The 25459-nt window shown below is 33.5% G+C and overlaps 1 protein-coding gene across 4 annotated transcripts in view; it reads right to left on the reverse strand.

Annotated features, from left to right (window-relative positions):
- Window positions 1-315: 315 nt before the first annotated feature.
- SF3B1 (splicing factor 3b subunit 1) overlaps window positions 316-25459 on the reverse strand; it is a 47974-nt gene continuing 22830 nt past the window's right edge. The window contains exons 2-26 of one of the 4 annotated variants that reach the window (XR_005648986.1): window positions 21914-22080; window positions 20532-20636; window positions 20019-20133; window positions 18100-18179; window positions 17002-17172; window positions 15616-15853; window positions 14442-14654; window positions 14076-14197; window positions 12154-12351; window positions 11953-12054; window positions 11264-11443; window positions 10823-10909; window positions 10426-10696; window positions 10006-10151; window positions 9762-9908; window positions 9484-9609; window positions 8824-9045; window positions 8333-8515; window positions 8138-8249; window positions 7084-7153; window positions 6568-6688; window positions 6138-6269; window positions 4879-5151; window positions 2963-3179; window positions 316-2693 (exon numbers count right to left, since the gene is read on the reverse strand). Coding sequence is in view for 2 of the 4 variants with exons in the window: in XM_039844329.1 (XP_039700263.1) it covers window positions 2535-2693; window positions 2963-3179; window positions 4879-5151; window positions 6138-6269; window positions 6568-6688; window positions 8138-8249; window positions 8333-8515; window positions 8824-9045; window positions 9484-9609; window positions 9762-9908; window positions 10006-10151; window positions 10426-10696; window positions 10823-10909; window positions 11264-11443; window positions 11953-12054; window positions 12154-12351; window positions 14076-14197; window positions 14442-14654; window positions 15616-15853; window positions 17002-17172; window positions 18100-18179; window positions 20019-20133; window positions 20532-20636; window positions 21914-22080 (3887 nt within the window). In the remaining 2 variants the exon portion in view is untranslated. Of the gene's footprint in view, window positions 2694-2962; window positions 3180-4878; window positions 5152-6137; window positions 6270-6567; window positions 6689-7083; window positions 7154-8137; window positions 8250-8332; window positions 8516-8823; window positions 9046-9483; window positions 9610-9761; window positions 9909-10005; window positions 10152-10425; window positions 10697-10822; window positions 10910-11263; window positions 11444-11952; window positions 12055-12153; window positions 12352-14075; window positions 14198-14441; window positions 14655-15615; window positions 15854-17001; window positions 17173-18099; window positions 18180-18484; window positions 18547-20018; window positions 20134-20531; window positions 20637-21913; window positions 22081-25459 lie in introns of those variants that run through there. The other 3 variants (XM_039844329.1, XM_039844330.1, XR_005648987.1) reach the window with 3 other exon arrangements.

A 25459-nucleotide genomic window follows, 5' to 3' on the forward strand; every position in this document is an offset into this window, starting at 1 on the left:
TAACAGCACCTCACATTGAAGGTCTGGCCCAAACAAAATGTCAATAATGTCAAGGTTGAAAAACCCTGCGATAACAGATTTTTCTGCTCCTTTTAACATTATGGGATTTAAGAGGCAACAGAAACCAAAACTCCAAACAATTGAATCTATATGGTTGCAAATGTCTTTTTCAGTTTCATATTCAATTAAGTTCTTTGGTTTTTCAACATTAAGTTCCCTTGTTTTGAAAACCCAGAAAGATTATTAAAATGGCACAACCACAACTGTAGTGCAATAGCAACAGAGTCAACTAAGATTAAAAACTGGTCTAAAGACTTTAGATATAATAAGTTTTATTCATTTGGTGGTACTTGATGCTCACAGGGCACCATACAACAAATTTTAAAAATACAAAATGAAAAAAATTGAACAGCCAAAGAGATCAATTCCATTAGAGGGCCCACAGAAAAGCCAACAAAAGCCCACAGAAAAACCCACCCACCAACCCTTAAGAACATTAATTTCTTCCTTCTTAAGTTTGGCTTTTAAGAAACACCAAAAGAAAAGTGCAAAAGAAAGTCTTTGAAAGATAGTTAAAACTTCACATAGCGTCTTTCACTTAAGTGTATCACAAAATGCTTTCCTTATTCAATAATAAGCCATATAAAATACGAACATCTGTGAGCTTCTATTTGGTCCCAACTTTAAAGGTTGTAGCCTTCGGTATTTACCTCACCTGTCCTCAAATTATGTGCATCAGTAAAGTCACTTAAGGTGACTAGTCTCTTTTGCTCCACATTGTCACTGCAAAACATTGTTATTTCCTATAAACATCAAGGGCCCAAGCAAATTGACATTATGCTAGTACTGGAAGTAAAAATATAAATTTTCTTAAGACTGATTTAAAATCAAATTCTGGCTTTGAAATGTAATTGTTCTTTTTCATGATTCATAATTACTTAAGGTCACTTTACAGTAATTAGTGAACAGAAAGATTTCGAGTTGTATGTGGACTGTTACAAAAACTTCTAAGAATGGGAAAATATTTTTGGAAATTGTTTTAATACACATTGACCTGTTGTCACAAAGTTATATCAAAGAACAATAAGGAGTTACAAATTTTTCCTGGAGAGTCAACTAATGCTCAATATTGGCTCTGTAAAAGTCAGCCAGTTAACTGTTTCTCATGTAAGCCTCCAAAACAGGGAGCCCTTTAGCAGTTCGAGGAACAAACTTTCTAGTCCCTGTATAATGGTTTTACTTACAGTGGCAGTCATCCTATGCACATGCTGCTGCAATCTCATTTTCCATTAGAGTTCACAGAAGTACTAACAGGGAGACAAAACAAAAAAGCTATGGGTAGCCGAAGGACTAAGTCAGTCTTGGCCTGAAAATTAGGAAATGCTCAAAATATACTTAAAATATTTGCCAAAAAATACTAAGTACTGCCTAATGCTCCGTTTATCTAGAATTTAACAGCATTTGTTTACGCTTGCTACCTATAATCAATTTATCTAATTCCAAAATGCAAAAATTAAACAAACTTAGACATTTTAGCTGCTGCAATTGTATATCACAGTACATAAGTAATATATACCTAGATGTAGTTCCATTTCCATTATACTTCGTTTCTTAAGGTCAAGGGGCAGGTCAAAGGCATCTTTGCATCCCCTACACTAAGCACAGTGGTTGGTATACAGTAGGTGCTCAACAGGTATTTACTAAATATAATGTTGAATAGTGGCTTATGACATGGAACAGAGCCCAGATTGTCTTATTCTAGTAGCATTACTTAAGTAGCCTCACTCCAACTAGACGGAAAGCAGTTTTGAAATAGATACCTTCTCCACTTTCTAAACAGACTAGTCAACAGTTGGACATGACCTGAATCACTTCATGTTCATAAAGCATTCTGAGAAATCAAGTGAAAGGCGCTATGAAAGTGCAAAATAATATTCAAGACAGTTCAGCATAGGTGCTATATTTTCTATGGTGATGGAACGGTTGTGCTAGTTTGAGATGAATACCCCCAAAGCGACTTTTCTCATTGTCATTATCAACACAACAATGAAATTTTGACAAAGACGCCATCACTTTATATAGTTTATATTCTGCTACTTTCCATAAACCAGGTGACAGAAAATGAAATTAAGCCACTTATTCTACACATACCAGTACTTTATCAAGTTCCGCATTTTACAAGTCATGTTCAAAAAACACACACAAGTTAGCATTTTGTACACAAATGTTTATTTCTCAATTAACATTCCCTTTAAACACAAGGAATGAATTCTAAATCTTCATAAAGATGAATTAAAAATGAAATCCCTCCAGTATAGTGTGTGTAGTCACTGTGTTCTTGGTCGCTACTGGCGTTTACTGTTTAACATCAAAAACAAAGACAGGTTATTTAAAAATCATGCTACTGGATTTCTAGCTCTTCCTCTATGACCAGTTCTATGCTGATCTGCAATGTTTAAAAGTTTACATCACCAAATCAAAGCAAGTTTAAGGTGTGAAATAGCTGTGCATTAAACACAAAATAAACAATAAAATTATAAGATATAGTCAAGTTCATAACGAATATAGGTGTTCTTATCATCATTGTAGATTCTTGGGTAATGTGCTATGAGAGCATCCTGTGAACCAATGTAGATGGAGTTGTAAATTTTCCAATACACATCTCTGACTTTCCGGGCTGGGTGAAACAAACCCTAGAATAATTAAAAGATTACATTATTTCAATTTTCAAGAATACAACAAACCATAAATAAAATTCCAAACATTTCCCTTTAAGAAAGGGAAAAAACCTGACAATTGCACAAAACTGCAGTGGGCAAAGACAAAATCTAACCCCTCTCCCCCCACAACTGTATATTTTGCCATATGGCACCATATACTCTATCGAAAATTAGGAACAGTGACTTAATTCAACTAAATTATTTTTTTTTATTGAGTAATCTTTTAAAAATAGTTAACCTACCTGTAAACAATACTGCAACATTCTACATGGTCCAATAGCAACTCTCAAGCCCTCCAGGGCTCCCATAACTGCCTGAATTACATGAGGAGATGTCTCAAACACATTGGGCCATACGTAGTTCAACAAGTGATTCAATGAATCTTCACAACCAAATCCATAAACCCCAAGTGACATGTGTTGCACCACTGCACTAGCCGTCTGTCTGTGTACAAGGTCCCTGCAATGGGGAAAAAAAGCTCTTTAAGATACAGTCTTAGTTTTACAGGAAATGCCAGCCAGTCCATTAGAAACTAAATTATAAATTCAGTGCATGGAAGAGATGCAGAGCCATCCTCATATCTTATGTATCTGACATAGAATGCCTTTAGACGGACTCATTTTACTTGAGAACTTTTGCTTTAATGATTCAGACTTCACTATGGCTCAAAAATAAGCCATATTTTCTATACTAAACCACTGATGGAATATGATCAAGAGCTCTGTGGAGTATACATTTTAGTATGCTACTAAAGATGGGTCACATGACTCCACATATGAGTGACTAACAGTAATATCTCATTTTAAACTATAAATTTAAAACCTTTGAAAGTAATTCAATACTGGTATACAATAAGTAACTAAAATTAAATCCCTGCCCCTTATAAATTTTAAGTTTCATTCAATAACTCAATTTAGGGAGAGCAAGAGAAGGACCGATAATTTTTTTAAACCTACAGAAAAGAGCGCTATCATCTACCATGTTAACTGAATCTATGATAAATAACTGAATTATTCATTTCATAGTTACTCAACTAAGTACGAATATCGGAAAATGGGTTTGCGATGGATAAAAAAATGAGTTCACTTGAACTTACTAGTATCCTTATTTCTTTTATAATATTTAATCTATTAAGCTTCATAGCAAGGCAGTATTCTTCATTAATAAATTTCCCAACTAAAGTATTGGTCTTTTCATTTAGTAATTTTCATTGGCGTTACTATCTTCAACTAGTTAGTACACACAACTTAATTTTTAACTACTGGTCACATAAATCAATGACTGCACCATAATGTTGAGGCACATCTCACTGAAGAATATGGAATAAATATCATTTACTCCTACTATTCTGAGCCCCAGCTGGCCAGACTTTTACAGAGCATGATTCTTATTCCGTCCCCATGTCTTACATATATACCTTGAGAGAATTTGTTGAGTCCTGTCAAGTCTCCCTTTTGGAAGCTCATTAATGTGTAACTTTAATCTATAAACAGAAATAACTGAATGGGCTCTAACCTGAATAGTTATCTTTCTTTAAAAGATAAAGGCAATAAAACAGTCCTTTCCCTTACTACTTGGACTTTGAACTTGCCCTTACATGTTCTTTACTTTTGTGTTTTAAAAGCTCTATGTCAGTCTAGATGGTTAAAAGTATCAGGAATCTGGATGTCAAATAACTCAAGCAGTAGTGTATCAGTGGTCACCACCATGCAATTGGAATAGTTTGTCTCTGGCAGACTATGTTCAGTAGTTCACACCTAACAGAAATCTTTGCTTCACCTGCTATAACAAACTAAAAAGTAAAAAGGTCTCTGCCACATCAGTAAGCTTGTACTCATCATTTTCTCGAATTATTTGAAATAAATTAACGTTTAAAATAAAAGTTGATCGATTACTGGTTTTCAACATATATCTAGTCTAACACATAAAGAAAATTAAAAAGGAGAGGGGGCACTTGGAAGAGAATAATCTGGGGAACTGTAACATTTATTATTTGAAGATCATAAAAGTCATATTAATAGTTTCATAAATATCCAAGCTAATAGTCCCCCTTCTTAACTGCATCACAACAAATAGGTCACGTTATAATTATTTCCATACATTCTAAAATAAAGGAAGAATTATAACTATTTTCTTACATTTAGTTCAATTCACTTACCTATCCATTAAAGCATCTTCAAGTAATGGTGTTACAGCATAAATGTAGTCCTTTCCCATTTCACCAATATATTCAAACAAGAAGGAAAGTGATTTTAACACTCCATTTTGAACATTCAGTTCAGGAACTCTGTATTCATTCATTAAGGCAGGTAGTACTGTGAAGGGTGAACATGTTTCGGCAACAATAGCTATTGCTACAGTAGTACAAACTCTGTTCTGCCTTTCCTGAACTTTGAGGTTGTTTAAAAGTGTAGCCAGTACATCATGAGGACTGGAAAAAATAAATAAATAAATGTCATCAACAACTGTTAGATTACAAGTCAAAAGTTTTTTTCAGAGGGAAAAGAAAAAATATAAAGTAATGAAACTTTATGGTAAGTAATCACTGGGAACGTAATAATTCTATGATAAAATACAATACTTTCAAGTCACTGGCGTTATTGTTTCTACTTAAGAACTTCATTTAAATTAAAATGTCCATTTTAAAGAAAAAGCTCAAGTGGATTCACTTTCATATGGAATTTGGTCTTTAGTAAATTTCCTGAAATGTGAGGCACCCTTACAGTAGTACCCAAACCAAGGTCTCCCATGCCACAACACATAAAATCTTTTTTCCATATGAGGCCCCGGGTACAATCCCCGGGATCTCCAGTGTAGGTTTGCACTAAACTTACTTGAAACTAACAGAATTACTATTACTGCTATCAAAAAGGGGGTAGTGGGAAGACTTCATCTAATTAATCTGATGTTAGTTATGTTTTATTGATTGAAAACATCTTCTCTGTTATTAAGCCACACATACATATAGTAGTTTGGTTGTGAAGGCATGAAAGCAAACAGCTATAGATTTAAAAAACAGCTTTAATTCGGTTGTCTGTGGATTTTTAGAAAAATATTTTTAAAACACATATAGCACTAATATAAAGATCTGAATTTTTTAAATTAAGAACTGGCCTTAATATCTCAAGCAGGATCCTAAAAAGGACCACCAAAAATTTGAAATTATTTTGAGAATAGTAGTTTCCCTCTCTGAAAATATCTGGTGTGATTAAATAAAAATTTAAAACCTCCCACTTATTTTTAATTCAACTTAAATTTAAGAAAAACATTACAAAAAATGAAAGTTAGTGGTTAAATGAAATGCATCCTCAACTGTATTCACAATAAGTTCTGAAATTAGTACAGAAACATTTTCAATGTTACAGTGGGTTTATTACAAAGTAAACAATACGTATAATGGAAATAAATAGTACTTACCCAATGGCCTTTGCAATATAACCAAATGTGTTGACTGTAGCTCTACGAATAGCTTTTTTGTGAGCTTTTAAGAGCTCCAAAAGCTCAAAGCAAATCCTCATCCACTCCCTTGCTGATACATATTCAGCTCCCCTAATTTAAAAAAAAGTTAATTTTATATCAGTAAGAAGTTTCAAAAGGTAAACTTGTAAATTTGGTTCTCAATTACCAACTTTAAGCATTAAATAAAAATATTACTCCAGAAAAAATGATTTAGTTTTAAAACTATACTGCCATGCCCCACTACGAGTTAAAATTTCACTGAAAATATTAATACTAGGTAGCCTGACCATATATACTTACATTAGCAACATTAAACAAACTTACAAAGTAAATAAAGTGGTTAAATGTGAAAGCAAATACCACTTGTAAAAATGTTTAATCTGCTTACCTGTCAGCAATACGTCCAACAAGATCGATACAATTCTCTTGTACTTTTTCATGCCTGTTCTTTAAGATAGGGGTGAGTCTAGGCAGCAGATCTTTAATTGGTGGAGTCATCTTATGCATACCTATTTAATAGAAGTCAACACACTATCAATTAACATTTGAACTGCAATCTTTGTTCACTTTTCCTTTTACTTAACAATATAATATATATGACTAGACATAAACATAAACTTAATAGCTGCCTATGGAAAGAAAAAACCCCAGATTCTAACCAGACTCAAAATTGTTTTTAACTCTTTATTAACAACTTCTGATTATGCATAGAAATGAAAGAAATTAGTGAAGTGACTTAAAGAATGATGGATACTCAACAAAAAAAGTTTTATTTGGTTCTGAAATGTATTTGTACACTGACATTTAAATATGGGGACAACTTATGTTCCGGCCGTACACATCAATATAAGCCAGAGGTAGACATGTAAATTAAAGCAAAATTGTCCAGAAAGGGCCCCCTTACCCTTTAACTGCAAAACAAACAGATCTCCAGTCTCCCTGCAATGCAGGGCATACTTGGATGGTATTTACACCTATGAAGAGAGAAAAAAGGAGGCAGCTGGCAGGGGCTCTTGCTCTAACTAGAACTGCTTGCTCTGATTCTCTCTCCATTGCTTTTCCCATGTGTCCCTGACGAACAATATGGTTTACAACTCCTTGAAAACTAGAGCCTCACAAGTAGCCACGTAACTGACTTTTGGCAAGTAATTATCTTCAAGTATAGAGAACAGGGCTGAATTGGGGATTATATGTTAAGTGCAATGGTTCAAAGATCTATATTGCATAAAAATTCCTTACTAACAGAAGAGATACAGTGGCTGGCACAGCCAGCTATTATGACCTGCTAGGTTATTTCTGCCCCTCTAACCCCTGTAAAAGTTACTTTTCAATAATCATGTTCAATTACAATGCAGGATTAAACACAAGACCATTTTTTTTTTTGCTTCATCATAATGGCCTTAAAGAATAAAAGCTTTACTGTCCATATCCCAGAGCATTTATAATATACTTGTATTTTTATTTTGGGTTAGAAAAATGGATAGTTTTTAAGAACTAGATATAAATAAAAACAATAACTTGAGCAATTCACTTTTCTCTCTGGTTATATTCCAGTAACTTGACAGTAAGCAGAAAAACCTGCCATAATCACTTATTAATTCAAGGTTAAACAAACATATATTTTGTCCTAAAACTAAATTAAAACTTCAAAGTTGTCCCACCCCACTGAATATATTTCAGATAAGACACTATTTTTATTTTGAGTTGTGACTATTTCTACCTTTCTTGCAGATCCTAAACTTGCCCTCTTTTCTCTTCTAAAGTAAAATATAAATGCGTCTTGGGAGATAAGACTACTGTGACATTCCCTGCATTAACTAAAATTATGAAGTACTTTAAAAAGTATCAGAAATCATTACTCAACTCCTAAGTATGATTCTATATTTTACTTTAAAAAAAAAAAAAGTAAGTTAAAAATCAAAACAAAAAAATTTTTACATGACCAGCAAATTTCATACCTATTACATTTACAATGGCCTTCAGTGCTCCAAGAATGCTGCCCAGTACTTCAGGGTACTCTTCACCCAAATACTCATATAAAACAACACCCAAGTGCCCCATCAATTTTTCCTGCAATAAAAGAAATATGTTAAAATGTTATTATTCGCATTAACTATTTGGTAAAGAAATAAAAATCTGACGTAAAAGTTTACCTCTTGACAAGTCTTCATGACAACAGCAGTTCGAGAGATCAAGTCAGCTGCCTGTTGCCTAACTTTAGCTGATTTGTTATTTAAACGCCACAAAACTGTACCACAGATCTGAGGCAAGTAAGGTTTGACTCGTTTGCCAAGAGCATTGACCACGGTGCCAAACCCATTCAACATTACTGAGTCCTAAAAAAAAAAAAAAAAAAAAAAAAAAAAGGCCAAGTTAAATAAAAAAACAGAAACAAAAAAACTAAAACAAAAACCTACATTTATTGGGAACTAGAATTCAGTTTGTTCAAATGTACTGATATTCCAAAATGAAATCTAAAATTTTGAGGTGGAAGACTGTTTCTCATAGCCAACCGAATGAGAACATGAGCATTTAAAAAATTATTTCAAATTTAATTACTTTTTAGTGATATTTGCTTGAAAAGTAATATGCTTTTTCACAAATATGAAAGTCAATGGCTACTTGCTATAATCAGTATTATTACCTCTGTAGTCTGTTCTTGGAAAGCATAAAGAATACCATCAATCAGCTGTTCTTCAAGTTTATGATCGATATCTGCTGCTCCCAAGTTGCCCATAATTTTCTCAATTGTTTCCATCACCATTTTTCTGTACTGTTCAGCTTCATCTTTCAGATCATCCACAATCCTGGATATAATTTCTGCAGCACCTACTTTGTTTGCCAACTCCACAGTAGTGTCAACTAACTAAAATGAGGAGGAAAAAAACATTGAATTTATTGCTCTTTCAAGGAAATAAACAGACATCATAAAAACCAAATATTCTAAAAATACTATTCCGCTAGTAAGCATGCTGAAAAAAGTTAACTATTTTTAATACGTTAAGATAAAAGTGATTTAAATGTCCATTTAAGTCAAGGTGATTTAAGGTAAAATTATATTCATGTTTCACCTAGCCAGATCAAGCATTTCATTTACTAGACAAAAACATCAATTCATAGTTGGGTATGTATCCTATAATGTAAAATCAAAATGGAAGTTAATAAAATCCATCTCCTTTCACAATTAAGCACATACAAACCGTGAGGTTATCGGGACAAAAAATAATATGTAACATTCATTCAAAGTGGCTAAAGAATTAGTTGAAAGAGTTGTTTGAAAATATTTTTTAGAATTAAAGCTTACCTGGCGGTAATTTCTTCTATCCAAAGCCATTCTGTGCTGCCAGAAGTGTTTAAAAAAGGGAGGAAGAATCTCTGTTTTAATGTAGTTTGCTTCTACACCATCTGTTCCACAACACTGCTTTACTACCTAAAAGGTTAAGAAATAGTAATAGTAAATACAGTCTTGGCTTAATATATAGAATTAGGTTTTTCTTTTTAACTGCTTTAAAATTCTCTTTCAACCATGAAACACACCCAACTTAGATGAACAAATCTGGAACAATAATTTGAAACAATTACCTTCAGCACAATTTTCTTCATTTCTTCATCAGGAGACTGAAATTCTCGAATAAGGATTAACATCACTTCTCTAGTATAGTAGTTGGCATATTCTGCATCCATGAGAGGAATAAGATACCCAATAGCCTTTAAGAAGGCAGCCAAACCCTATTTTAAAATAAAAATATATATACTTAAAAAAATTAGATTTAAGTTGCCTTAGCTTCTATGAGTAGGAAAAAAAAATCTAATTGGTGGATATTACCTTTCCTCTGTGTTGGCGAATACCCTTCCATAGAGGCTTTAATACAGAATCAAAAGATTCGATACCATAAGGAGTTGCTGCTTCAGCCAAGGCAGCAATGGCCAAAGCACTAATGGTCCGAACTTTCTGCTGCTCATCCACAAGACCTATAAAACCAAACATAAGTTTTAACTAAGCAATAATATTACCTAATTTCTACATCATCGACCAGATTCTAGCAATATAATCTAACTGCAAAATCTGTTCACATTAGACAAACGTAGGCAAAAGCTAATATGAATCAAAGCCTAATAGCATATATCACAAATCCCATCATAAACTATATATTTATGTAGTTAAAGCCCTTATTATCCATATACATCAGTAGCCCAAATTCCAGGACACTTGTCGTATGAAAGATAAAGTTATATAACAACTTACCATGTTCAATGATTTCAACTAAACTTCTCAGATGTGGCAAGATGGCACAGCCCATGAGAATAGCTATCTGCTGTACAATCTTAATACCAGTATGTCTTGCTTGCCAGGACTTCTTGCTTTTGCACACAGCCTTTAAGAAGGGCAATAAAGAAGGAATGCCCAGGGCAGAGGCTACAACAGCAAAAGCTCTAGCTGTTGTGTTACGGACATATTCATCCATGTTATCTATATCAGGCCTCATGGTAGAGATCATAGTAGCCAGACCAGCAGCCTAAAAGGTCAAGAAAAAGGGATCATCATGAGCTGATGACATTAACCCTCAACCATTTTCTTCCATAGTCAAATAATCCCATCAACAGATATAAAACTTTATTCTCTAGAAATATAACGTAAATACCTTTGCCAAATTAGAAATAATCTCTCGGCCTTCCACTCTTGCATAGTAATCTTCATCAATCAACAATGGTTCAATAACTACAAGGATCTGAAAAAGAGAAGGAGCTAAATTTTCACACTAATTACTAATGCCATCTTCATGTAACAAAATTATATTCATATAATTATTATAGTATGTCATTTATATAATTTAAAAACACAAGTATACACATATACATACTTGTGTGTGTGATGTATGTTTGTGCAAATAAAAAGGTCTGAGAAGACATGCAAATCTAACATTAATAACTATCTTGCAAGGGGACAAAATTTTCCTTTTTACTGTAAACGTATATCATCTAAAAAAGTTATTGTTTTAGAATTTTTAAATTTCACAAATATATGTAAGTCAGTAAAAAAAAAAAAATCCACGCATTCCTTTTACATTAAAAAAATATCAAACCTTGTGCACATATGGTCGAACTAAGTCATCAAGTTTGTATAATATTCTGTCAATAACTTTGACAAGTAAATGACGCTCTTGATCCTCAAGTGTTGGAGACATTAGTAGAGGAAGAATCTGATTAAACAAAGGACCAGCTCCAAATTCACGAGCTTTATCAGTAATCTGACGCAATGCAGCCTACAGGAAATAAGAGGTTGTGTTTCTTTGTAAGTAAGCATTTTGAAAGAACAATTTACTCCACAATTTTCTGTAACTTAACATTTTAGTATAAACTTCAGAGTGGCCTGAATTACTCTGAAGTTTGAATTCCTGTTGACAGAAGTTCAATGTTTTCAGTTAATAAAAGGTAATAGAAAAATGGAGCCACAGAGGTTATAATATAAAAACTCTTTAAAGTCTCCTAAAGGACTGCCAAGCTTCAAGCCACAAATGATACTAATACAATTCCTCACAGGATTCCATTGATTACGTTAGTGGTCTTCAGCATGTTTTAAAGGCTTTGAAGACAAAAAGAATCTCATTTCTCAACATCCCTATTAACATAAAATGTTAAAAAGCCAAAACCTTCATACTACACATCTTTCTTCCCTCATACTATATATCCTTGGTAGTGATAAAGAGGTTAACTATAAATTTCTAAACATGAAATTATAATTAACATGATGATTTAATAAACTGGCACTTACCTTTCTCATTGGAGGAGTTCCATTCTTAATTTTTAAAAGCAACTTCATTATTTTTCTCTCTTTTTGCTCTTCTGGACTAAGTGTTGATTCATCAACATCAACCTAATAGGATAAAACGAAAATAATTTCAAGGTGGGTTAAGACATTATGATTTGTAATTCCTAAATAAAAAGCAATTATTTTATTTCTATCACCACTTACCAAAAGTTTATCAAAGTACTGAATATCATCAGGTTTTAAAAATGGAAGATTTCCAGATGGTTGGTCATTAACACTTTTCATAGTTCTATCTTCAGTTTGCATGTGGAAACCAGTCATACCACCCAAAGGTGTTGGAGTTGCTGTCAGCTTTCGAGCTGGAGTTCGAATAGGAACATAGCCAGCTGGAGGAGGAAGTACCTAATATAGTCAAAAGACAATTAAGATTTTCTTGACTTTATAAACTAAGGAACATCATCATGTATCATATCTGCACTTCAAATATTTTAGTTTATTAGCCAGGAAGCTTTTTGATTAACACAAGAATTACCATCGATCCCATTTTCCTATCTTGTTTAAAATACGTGACAAATATTCGTATTTCTCATCTACTAACTAAAATGTAAGTATATTATGGATGTGGGAAAAATGAGATAGCACAAAGCAGGCTTATACAATTCTGGTCACTTTTAAACATTATATTAACACATTGGTGAGCCAACATCATATAAATGGAAACAAACTCATAAAACTCCATATAAATAATGCCTAGAATGTTATAGTTTAATAAAAATCATGTAAATCTCTGCACTAAAAAGCAAATCTTAGTCTACGGCCATGCCACCTCAATGTGCCCGATCTCATCTGATCTAGGAAGATAAGCAGGGTTGGGCCTGGTTAGTACTAGCATGGGTGATCACCTTGGAATACTAGTTGCTATAGGTGCTTTTAAAAAAAAAAGCAAAACAAAAAAAAAGGTCTTTTTTTTTCTTTCACCTTTTTAATCCCCCCACTTCACCCCTGACCTATGGATGTTGCCGTTTCCCTTTAAGGACTGAATCTCTGAAGGTGGAGCGACTCCTCCACACACTCGCAGCATGCACCCGGGGCCTGGTGCCCCTGACGCCCCCAAGGCCTGGCACACCCGGGGTATGGTCCGTGGTTCCACCTGGGGAGCGAACCAGGACCTTCTGTGTGTAAAGCAGATGTGCTAACCACTACACTATGGAGACACTCAAAAAAAGCAAATCTTAATATTTAAGTTGTTCTACAAAAATGAATTAAATGCATAAAAACTACAACTAAAATATTTACCAAAGATCTGTAAAATACACACCATTTGATTAAGCCAAAAAAATTCACTGAAGATTCACTAAGGAAGATTTTTGCTATCAATATTAAGGAATTTGATGACTGCAACTGAGAAGACTCAGGCAGTCAACAGTAGATTATATTGTCTATACCCACAGCTTTATGTGGAGGCTATAAGAAATTATAAAACAGAAATTCATACATATTTGAAACAAATACTTTTACATAAATTTAATGGGAAAAATACATATAAATTGTTAAAAAGCAATAAGCGATGGCAGAAAAGGCTCTGTAAAGGCCATCAGATGACTTAGTTAGCTTCCAGCCCTGGTTATGACACTATATGTTCACAGACTGCTTTTAGACCAACAAATGGTCTGAGTCTCAGGTACCTAGAAAATTTTATAATTCAAAATAAACATCAAGTTGCTGTGATAAAGAGAGAATATTCTTTGTGTTAAGTGGCAATCCATGAACTTAAATACACAAAATCTCGTGAGGCACCAAGTTAAATAACCATAACCTAATTTGAACTTAATCTTAGAACTACTGATAAAACTGAAACAGCAAGCTATTCCATACTCCCCAAGGCAGTTCTCAGAGTACATGGTCCTAAAAGTCCTTGAGATTTCTCACGTTCTAATAAAAAGCTTCATGTCATTCATTTCTTTTCATTCTTATTACTTTTTGGAACTGAAAGAACTAGAAGAATGGAATGGCAGTAGTAAATTCGGACAAGGCCAATGGAAACTTGACCAGTAAGTTTTTTGAAAAATACTTAAAAATAGAATTCGCATCCTAAAAACCATCACATTCATGTTCCATGTTATTACCTTATATCCTTCTGGAAACATAGCATCTAATTCTTCATCAGAAAGTGGGCGATTTCTCTCATCAATCTCTCTCTCCCATCGCCAAGCCTGAAGCTGTTCAGGAGTCATGCTCATTATGTGACCTACCAAAGAAGCAAATTTCTGTAACAATCTATAATGTAAAACTTTATCATTACACAGGTCCTTGGTATATAAGAAATTAGGATCAATTCTAATATTGAATTGCTTTTATATTATAAACTCAAACCAAGACTTTTTAAATCCTGTTATACTTGCTAAAAATAGGATAAATAATATGCAGAAAACACAAAGAAAAAAAATCAAAATTTATCTGGGAAAAGTGATTTCCAATTAGAGAGTTTCTACCTGGAGTAGGTGTAGCCATGTTCATAGCTGGTGTGCCAATTGGTGTTTTTCCAGGGGTCAGAACAGGAGTGCTTCCACCCATCTGACTAGCTGGCGTTTCATCCCAACGTGACTTTCTTTTACTGGCTCCAGGAGTAGGTGTTTCACCAATTGAATCTCCACCTCGATCTGTTCGAGGAGTCTCAGCCCATCCACTTCCATGCCCAGGAGTATCTTTAAAGAAAAAAGTGAATAAATCTAAAATTTTAACCACTGTAAAAAAATTACTTTTTTATCCTCAAACAGCTAACATATTCAAACTGATCAGGTTCAAAATCAAGATATTCCTAAAACAGAGACCCGTTTTAAGTTTTAATGTTTCATATTTATCCTCCCCTTCACTATTTTTGTTTCTTTTCAACTGATTACAGAAACAATACATACCACTGAGGAATAGGAAAACAAAGCATTTTTTTAACCACCCATAATACCACAACGCAGAGACAGCCACTTTATATATCTTGAGCCACTTTTCCTTTTCCTATAAAGATTACTGTACATGTACAATTCTATACTGCTTCTTTCAACGATGACATTTACTGTCCCTTATTAAAATTCTTTATAAAATTTTAATAGATGTACTACTAAATCTTAACTTTCCACAGCTAATTTTATAAACATTCAATGAAATATAGCTTTAGATGCTTTACACAAAAAAAGAGACTTGGTCAAATTTATACAAAGTAGAACACATATTCTACTAGGGGCTGGAGGAGGAAGAAATGAGTTTTTTATTATTTAATGGGTACAGAGTTTCTGTTTGGGATGATGAAAACGTTCTAGAGATCAATAGTAGTGATGGTTGCACAACACTGTGAATGTAATTAATGCCAATGAAAAAATGGTTAAAATGGTAAATTCCATGTTATGTATATTTTATTATAAAATAAGAGGTTATACTATGAAGTTTACTTTTTTCCTAATGTTTTCCCTAAAATAAATCTTAAACCTCTACGAGGGAAAAACATTAAGAATATGATCTGCTCAGTTCTTATCTGTACCTAAAGCAGTTGATAATTGCCTGTTTAACCAAGACCAGAGAGAACAGATTTCAATTTATAAATATACCACTCATTAAGTTAAAAAAAATTTCAAAATTTCACCCCCACACACACCCAAACTCCATTAGAAGTACCTCTTTCTGTTTTGGGGGTCTCATCCCATCTGTTTTTACGAGCACTAGAAGTTGCGCCTCCATGGCCTGGTGTGGCGTGGCCCGGTGTATCACCCCGTCCAGGAGTAGCAGCTCCCGCTGGTGTGTGGCTAGGTGTAGGATCCCATATTTTGGAACCTGGGGTTGCTCCAGGAGTCTCACTTCCCTTTGCACGACCTGGTGTCTCATCCCATCTTAAGGAAGGGGTATGTCCAGGGGTCTTAACAGAGCAAAAATGTTTATTTCACACACCTACATATCCCACATAAAAATATCTAGAAAATTTTCTGTTAAAAACTTTTAAATAAGTATTTTAGTTCTATTCTCTATAATCAAGTTAGAGTAGATTATTCTTGTTTAAAAGATTACCTACTTTCTAGCAAATATGTCTAAAAACAATTTACTGTTAAAATGTGGAACGGTAAAAAAAACAGTGTATTTTGAGTATGAATCTTGCTTAATAGTTCCATGGCTCTGGGAAAATCACTAAGGTTTCTCTATCTAGACCTGTAATCAAAGAACTGCAGCTTTAGTCATATCGGTGCTTTTCAAACCAGAGCTTGAAGACATATACCCATTGAAATCTCAATAGAAAATACTATTTTTGTGTTTTCATTCAATTCTGTATATGTATTTAACATAAGCACGTTTTGGATCACCTGGGTAATTACAACAAGATACTGCCACGATTTCAATCCTTGAGTTGAATTTACATTTACAATCACATTTGTAATTACTCTAACCAATGCTGCAAGACTAGTGAAAAAATATTAGAAGTGGATTTACACAATCAAAGGTTCCATGGCATTTCAAATAGAGACCAGTAGTAGGTAATGTAGGGCATTAGCACATGACAGCAAAAGACCCTGCACAGTAAAGACAATACCGTTATCAAAACAGTAACTGATTTAATGTAAGCAAAACAAATCTGTATTTCAAAAATGACTCATAAGTATTCCATAGGTTTTGTAGTATACTTTTGTTTTTTTTTTTTTAAGTTGTGTACTCTATCCAACACAAGAGTTCTATCTACTTTTATGTTTGCAAACCTGCATAAATACCATAACAAATTTAAGACTCAGTATTTTTTCCTTTAAAAAAATTCTAAATATTACTCAGGGTTTAGAAAATCTCAATTAGGTCTCAATCTCAATTTTGAACAATTTAAAAGCACATTAAATTGTTCAAAATCTCAATTTTTGTTGGTACCTTGATCTTGGACTTTGAGTCTCCAGAACTATGAGAAAATAAACGTCTGTGTTTAAGCCCCCAATCTGTGGTATCTTATGTCAATAAGAGCGGACTAGTACCTATCATATGAGAAAAAAAAATTTTTAAATACTAATAAAAAAAATAAAATGAAATCACCTCAGCCTGATCCCAACTTGATAGCTTCTTGGGAGTGGCACCAGGAGTTTGATCGGCTGTTTGATCCCAACGCCGTTTTCGTTTTGAGGGAGGCTGGGACGCTGCTGCTCCATTGACGACTTTTAGTTCTCCAGCTTTAGCTTTTTCTGCTAGTTGTTGTCTAATTTCTCTCTGAAATGTGAATAAGCAGTGAGTATCTTTAAGATGTTTTGAATATATTTTAATACCATTAGTACAATCATTTCTATTTAATGCCATTTTATTCTTCTCATTCTCCTTTCTATGCTACTGTAGTCCTGATCCCTTATATTTCCTCTTTTCTATTTTCAGTTTCATACAATGTCTTCCTGCACGACAGATGAGCAAGTACAGAATCTGTAACACAAAGCATCCTACTTTATTCAGTTAGTGAAGTAAAATCATCAGTCAATGGTAGAGAACCAAAATGCTTTCACTGAAAAAGTTTTATTTAAAACTCATATAAACAGCAATTCAGACAACGTAACAAAATTTGAAAAGTGGTAAAAAAGTAAAAATTTTAAATTGTTATAACTATACAAATGTTATAAATAATGTCCAAACAAATGCATATTTAATTTACCCCGTGATTTTCAAGTGGGATTCTATCACCCCATTTAATCCATACAACAATATTATGACTATTACATTCATAATAGTTATGGAGGCTATTAAAACAAAATGATCTCTGCAGGCCAGTAGGAACTCTTCAGAACTCTCCATCCATATCTAAACTGAATCTTATGGGAGAATTAGAAGATTTTTCAAGAAATGATTTAACTATTTGGCATTTCTTTACACACTGGTTTAGACACACTACTATCAATCTTTCTCACAGATATATTCACTAGAAGTACATATGTATGCATATTGGTTAAGGGGCTAGGGCCTAGAAAAGGATATATGAAAAGTTTAATTTGGGAGGTGGTAGAATCTTGAGTTAAGGTTCTTTCTCAACTTAACTGTTACTAATACTATTAAAATATTACCTGAACAGCAAATAAAAAGGAAATATAAAAGTCTCTCAATCACAGCCTTTACATTCTTTCACAACCAATAAAATAAAAAGCAGGTTCATACCTCTTCTTTAGTCAAATGCTGTTCTCGCATTACATCCATGTAAGTCCTAGCATTCATTTTAGGATCAGGGGTCTTCCCTCCTGCAGAAAAGAACAGCAACAGGACAAGAGTACAATAAATAAAAGATAATTAGGTTCAAATGATTTATCTGCCCTGCTCTATTATTATGTTATTCCATAATCATTTAATTTATTTTTTGATGGAAAACTTTAATAATTATACATCTTACTTTTTATTGAGTTTGCTGATCAATTTAACCTGTTTGAACACAAACATATCTACAGCAGTTTAAAACAAATATTTTAATGCATTTAAAAACAAAATGACAGCACAGTTTAGTCTTCAGAAGTGATGGGTTCCTGGGTTGCTAATCCGGAATACGTACACTTTCTTGCCTTTGTCTCCATCAGCAGTTCTGACTTCAAGCAGCAGAATAGAAGCCTAGAAAATTATCTCTTTACCATTAGTAACACTTTGGAAAGATATTTATATGCAAAACATTACCTGTTCCAAGCTGTTAAAATCCTTACTACAAATAACTATGACTAGATAAGTTCTTCATACATAAGTTCTTTCAATGTTCTAAAAGTTATAGTTTAGAAAATCTGATTTTTAAAAAATATACCTATATCTTATTCTGATGTCATGTTACCAAAAAGGGCTTCATGCTTTTTAAGTTTTGTTGACCCAGAAACATATTTTTAATATTTTCTTAGAAAGTATAAATTATAACTCCAAACATACTACTTGAATATATTACTTCTATCAGTTATTATGATGCACACAGAAGAAAAGTGGTTACAAAGAGATGTGTTAGTCTCTTGGTTAAAGTTTCGATATTTGTTTTTCAAACTTCAAAATATCTTAAAGAAGCCCAAACAGTATATAACAAGATTCACAGAGGCACACTACATTTTAGAAATGTGATAATTAGCTATACAGTAGTATAGCATCACAATTTAGGAAAATATAATAAAATTCTAAGACATTTCCTATGCTGAAGATCATGCCCAATTGGTAGTGCCATTCTGACACTAGCTCTGATAAGACTTCCTTTGGAATACTTTTTCACCATAATCTAGAGAGGATGTGTTGAACTGCACCCTTAAGAATGCAGACAGGACTGGCATATAGCAGTACTGCTGTAGGAAAGAAATTAAGGACAGTTAGTATGGGCCTGTGAATTCTGACATACATGTTTAAATCAATTACAATTATGCAAGTAAAAAAAGAATATCCCTACTAATTCATGCAGGCTGAAAGTCTAATTTATAAACCTGCAGCAGAATCTCATTTTAAGAAACAGGCACCTAATTTTGATTTTGAAACTCACTCACCTGAGGAAAGCTTCCATCAGGCTCACTATGCCCCTTGTGCTGACCTGCACACTAAAATTAGCAAAACAGACTCCAACTATTAAAAATATCAAAGTTCTTGTACACATACTTTTGTTTTAACTTTAAGTATGCTTAAAGCAAAGTAGGTGCATTTACTAAACTATATTTAGAGCAATATAGGGGGAGCTCCAACGTGAGAAACAATTTCTCAGAAATAACAATCCTAAAATCTAGGATTTGGAATGAAAACTTTCAATAATTTGATAGTATTTTGAGCAGAAACACACATTTGTTCAAAGTATAGAAAGCATACCCAAAACAAAAGTAAAAGAAAAACCTTTAACCCTTTGCGTTTCTATGGCATTGGCTCATTATTTTCTTGTCCTTCTACCTGGAAAGAAAACTTGCATTATAAAGATGAAGAATATGGCATCTGTGACTTCAACCAAATCTATACACATCTATAATAAGGGGGACTTTAAAAAGAAAACCAAATTCATAAGCATGCCAAAAAAAATCAAAGGGCTAAAGACAACTTAATACAAATAAATTTGTGAATACTTATAGAAAAGTGGGAATTACCATCTGCAAAAGGATCAAGACGTTCTGGGGAAATTATCATGGTCCGCCTGTGCTTTTTGTATTCATCTTCCCGGTCTGCAATCTTCGGAGGTCGGTGCTCAGCAAATGGATCATACTGAAAAGAGGTTATTTCTCACTTAATACTCACTTTATTAAATAACCAAACAAAATACCACATACAAAATCCGAACATTATAAAACAGGTAAAAATGTTTAATAAATGCCTAATAAAAGAAATATTCTATATCACTTTTTAGGGATGTTAAGATGGAAAAAAATAAGGAATATAGAAATGAGACAATATACATGCCTGCATTTCCATAATTCAAGTCTTCATAAAATGATTACCTTTGTAAAATTAACTAAGTAACATTTCTAATTCTCCCAAATCAACTCTCCTCAAAACAATCTAGTAACCTGATTCCCTATATGTGGGCTTCCCAGGAATTGAGACATTTAATTTTCTTTGGCTGAATAAACTCTAGTTTTAACAAAAAAGAAGAAAAAAGTCACCTGTTCTGTTGACTGCGGTATATCATTAAGCAATGCCACAGGGGCATGATATCCCGGCTTCTTCTGACCAAGCAAACTTGTAGATGATGAGTAGTCATCGTCATCCTGCAATAAAATGCCCCCAAAGAGCCAGAACTTAAAATGTCAGAACTTAAAAATTAGAAAAATTATGCAGAGATTCAACATGAAATCAAAAGACTTGCTGACAGTGTGATATCTACACCCTGGTTCATAAAACTTGTTAACACTTAGGTATTTTCAACTCAAAAAAGCTATGAAAATACTGAACAAGAAATGTACTCTGTGGAAATCAATTAAAGTAGGTATGAACTAGAAAAACCTGAGCATATCATTCTCTCACAGAAGGCATGATGAAATTTGTTTTTTCACATTCAGAAAACTACAGCTTATTAAAAACTCTTCAGTTTCCTTATTTATTTCATTTAAAAAACATGACAACCACAGAAACAAGTAAAATAATTTTAAGTGTATTTGCTTTCCTTGTTTAAACAAAATATTACACTGTTACTTTTCTAGTATAAAAAGTGTAACAGTGAATAACTCTCAGGAAGATCTTAACATCTCATTTATTTTACTTAAAAATGAAAGGACAATTTCCCCCTCAGCTTCTGGAACATATAGCCATCACTGTCTCTTACCAGTAATATGAATGACTTCTAGAAATTTTATCTTTTGGGACTTTTTAATTTTTTTTTTGTTTTTTTTTTTAAAAAGCAACAACTATAAAATAAAATGTGGCTTGAATTCCATAAAAATAACAAGTTTGATAATCTATATATTTATAAAATGTCTGTTACTGAAACACACAAAAATGGAGTTACTTTACCAAATGTGGATGTTTGGGATGATGTGACAAATATAAGCTATGTGGAATAGATAAAAACACTTTTGAGAGATGTACTTCAAAATGAGAGGTGGTCATTCTCCGAAGTAAATGAAACAGGCATGAGAAGCCCATTAATATTAAGATGCTAAGGGGGAAAAAAAGCACCAAGCACAAGACAGAAATCAAGTCATAAGGACAAATGGTTGTCTACTATGAATTCACTTCTCTAATGGGCTATTCTAGATAAAGCTCAATGTGTAACAATAGGGATTTACTTTACAATGGTTAATGATTTGCAAGTGCTTTGCTGGATAAACTAGTTTTAACATAAGGATTCAGAACTAATCACTTCCAAGAGTTTCTGAACCTAAGACAGGGAGGACACTTTCAATAGTTTTAGCCTGCAAAAGAAAGATCTCCCAAACACCAAAATGTCTCTTCAGGTTAAACCAGATGATGACTCAAAAAGAAAATCTCTTTTCATTTCTTGTTCTCTAACAAAAAAGGATTGACTCTTATATACTTTGTAACTTACATCTTCAAGTTCAGTTGCAGCAATTGATGTGACATATCCAGCAAATCTGCTATCACTTCCACCATAAATTTCCTGGTCATAATAACCTGTAGAATCAAGGCCCACTCCTTGAGCTTCATCAAGAGCTGCCTTCTTGCCTTGAATTTCTCGAATCTGTGCTTCAATATCTGTGAGAAAGTTAACAAAGACTTTCTTAATTTCATTTTCCAGCAAGTACTGAACACAATGCATTTTCCTACTAGGTAATCTCAAAATGCTCTTCTACGTAGTCAAACTTTAAAATAATTATACCATTTATGGGGCTAGAATCGAGTCAGGTACTGATTAGGGACCAAGAACAAAACACTCATGATTATTTAAACTCAATACTACCAGAAATGTAAAAACAATAGTACTATAGAGAGCGGTTCTCAAACTTGAATGTGGAACAAACCATACTCTTAACAGTAAAATAAAGGATAAAATCTAAATTCTTTAGCACGGAATTCAGAGTTCTACGCATTCTGGCTGCAACCACCATCAGTTATTATAGTTTTATGATTAAGAGTCTGAGCTCTGGAATCAAAATGTCTGCCTTCACAGAAAGTCTCTTTCTCTAATATATTATTTAAACTCGTGTGTATCGGTTTCCTACAACATAAAGTTTTGTTTTAAGGATTAAATCACGCAAGCACCACGTTCTAGCCAGAGGTTTGACATTTAGAAGATGCAAATTTGGCGAATAAAGTATCAACTCTTCTCGACTGCTTCCCAAACTTCCCAATTTTGAATTTTTCAAGACTAGAAAAAATTAAAACAGTGCAGTGAACACCTACATACTCTTCGCCTATATTCATCAACTGTCTATGAGATAAAGGAAATATATGTGTACATATAACTTTTCTAAATCATTTAAACTCCCTAATATTTAAGCATATATTTCCAGATCTAGGACATTCTTCTATATAACCACAACAGTATTAACATGTTCAAGAAATTAAACCTTAAATAACATTATCATCTAATATATATAGTCTAGCTTCAAATCTCCCCAACTGTCCTACTAACAGCCTTTCCAAATGTTCTTCTTTGATCCATGACCCAATCAAGAACCAGGTACTACATTTAGTTGTTGAGTCTTGTCTCCTGCAAACACAGACTAATTGTTCAAACTTTTTTAGTCTTTCCTGACACCAACTAACTTTAAATTACAAACTAATGTTTCATTTTAACTATCTGAATAACACTTCGGTGTGGAGTTAGGCCAGTGATTTCTGTAGCCTAACAAATAGATGTTTCAATTCTTGCCAGCTCATTACCTTCAACTGAATTAAACCCTTTAATACCAGGCATTTTAAAAAGCTCATTTATTAACTAGTTTAAAAGGACTCCAAAAGGAAAAGATTCAAATGGAATAATGCAAATGCCCAACCCCCACTCCCAGCTAAGAGAGATAATCTTCAAGATGGGTGCAGCTTAAAACAGAAAATGTAGTAACTCTATACAGTCTAAGACACAGCTGGGCCACATTTTCCTACGGGAACAAGTCTCAGAAACTCAATGGAATACTTATTGAACTAGCAGCCTCAGTTTGTAATCAGATCTCCAAATTCTTATAGTGTGTCATACAACCACCATCTCCACAGTTAGTACTTTTTCCTGCACCTCTCCCCTCAAAACTGTTACAGCAGCCCAAGCAGCCAGGGGCCTTTGCCATGATTAATCACAAACACAAATATCCTCATTTGAGCTGGATGGTTCATTTTACTATTCTACTTTTACTGTTTGTAGTAATTTTTTTTTTAAGTTTTAAATCCCTGTTTGCTACATCCCTCACCCTCCACTCCTCCCACACACACATTTTTCTTCTAGAATACAGAAGAAACCACTCGGTGGTTAGCAAGACTGGCTCAAGGGTGAGTAGAGATTTACTCTTAATTTTTTCCTTCCTGAACATTTCCATTTCTGAAATACTGTCAAAATTTTATTTTTGTTTTTGTTTTTTTAAACTACGGAGATGCGTGTATCACTTTTAAGTAAACAGGTTCTTTTAAAGGTCTACAAATGTTATTGCCATCAGGATCCAGGTAGGAAACACAAATGAGTGACCAGGACAACCAAAAAGTATGCAATCTCTTTTCTACGGCATCAGAATAGTTTACTGAGCACCTACACTGAAATCACTCGGAGCACCTGCATCAAGAACAGACTCATAGGCATCAAATCCACTGAGTCAGAACCTTCAGCTTAAGAGCAGGCTTCCATATTAACACCTCAGGAAACTTGTATTTGGCCCTTTACCCACTTCAATTTCCAGCCCAACTCATCCTTACCAAAATTTTCAATTTAGAAAATCATTTTATACTTTTTTTCTAGCTCATATATGTATAAGTAAAAACGAGAAAGGGGTATTGTGTTTAATGAAAATTGCATCATACTATATACATTATCATCGTGCAGCTTGCTTCCCTCCACTTGATACATCAGTTTATTTTCCTTCTAAAAAATTTTCCATTCTAAGTTTTCAGCAGCTAGTCCTTTATCTGAATTCACATATTCAAGAACTACTTTCATCTACTAAATTTAACCTGATTTTATACTTACTGATGAGCAACAGTTTTCTAATTACAAAGATACACAAAACATTGAATTAGTGTTTGTATATGGCAAATATTAAGAATAGGTAAAGCTTGGGAATGGGTTAAACTGTGTTCATTTTATTTTTTCCTACACTTTTCTGTATGTTACACTACTTCACATTAAAAAGGTACTTTTGATTTGTAGAAGTCATTAAAAGTAATTTTCCAATTCTCCCCGACCCATGCCTGCAATGGTTTGTAAAATTCGTTTCAAATTTTATAAACACATCTTTGGAAAAGGCAAAAAGTTGTCTCTAACTCCATGTTTTCAAAGCTATGTAACACTAAATTATAGCTCTTGGTATGCAGGTATTTCTGTACTTTCTTAAATATGAACTGACTAAAAATGAGCAAATAAGTAATTTCTGGCAACGAATAACTAATGCATAAGATTTGTTGGCAGGCATGGGAAAGAAATGAGAGAACATACTAAAAAGAATAGCCAAAGTCCCAAAATATTAAATACAAGACTAGAGGAGGCAGAGAAGGAAACGTTTACGCTAATCTCTCCCTACTTCAATCATAACAAATACTGTTCTCACCTAACCCATTTCAAATTTAGACTCCCTGTCTAAATGTGACTCTTTTCACATTCAGATATGAAAGATAAAAACGGATACTGTCTGCTAATGACTGGATTAGAGACTAGGACCTTCTACTGGTCACACTTAAGACTGCTAAGAGATGTCACTCTAATCCATTTGAATCCATAAATATTCCAATCTTCATGTTGTGTATCAACAGTCTGTGCCTTTTTATTACCCAGCAGTATTATATGTACTATAGTGTGTTTATCCATTCTCTATTTGAGTGGCATCCAGGTTGTTTCAATTTCGTGAAGATAACAAATAAGGCTGCTCTAAACACTGCTGTACAGGTTTTTGTGTAAACATCAAGTTTAGAATCACCTGAGTAAAAACCTAGTAGT

This window comes from Pteropus medius, unplaced genomic scaffold, assembly GCF_902729225.1.
Source record: "Pteropus medius unplaced genomic scaffold, Ma_sr-lr_union100, whole genome shotgun sequence".
Classification (NCBI taxonomy): Eukaryota; Metazoa; Chordata; class Mammalia; order Chiroptera; family Pteropodidae; genus Pteropus; species Pteropus medius.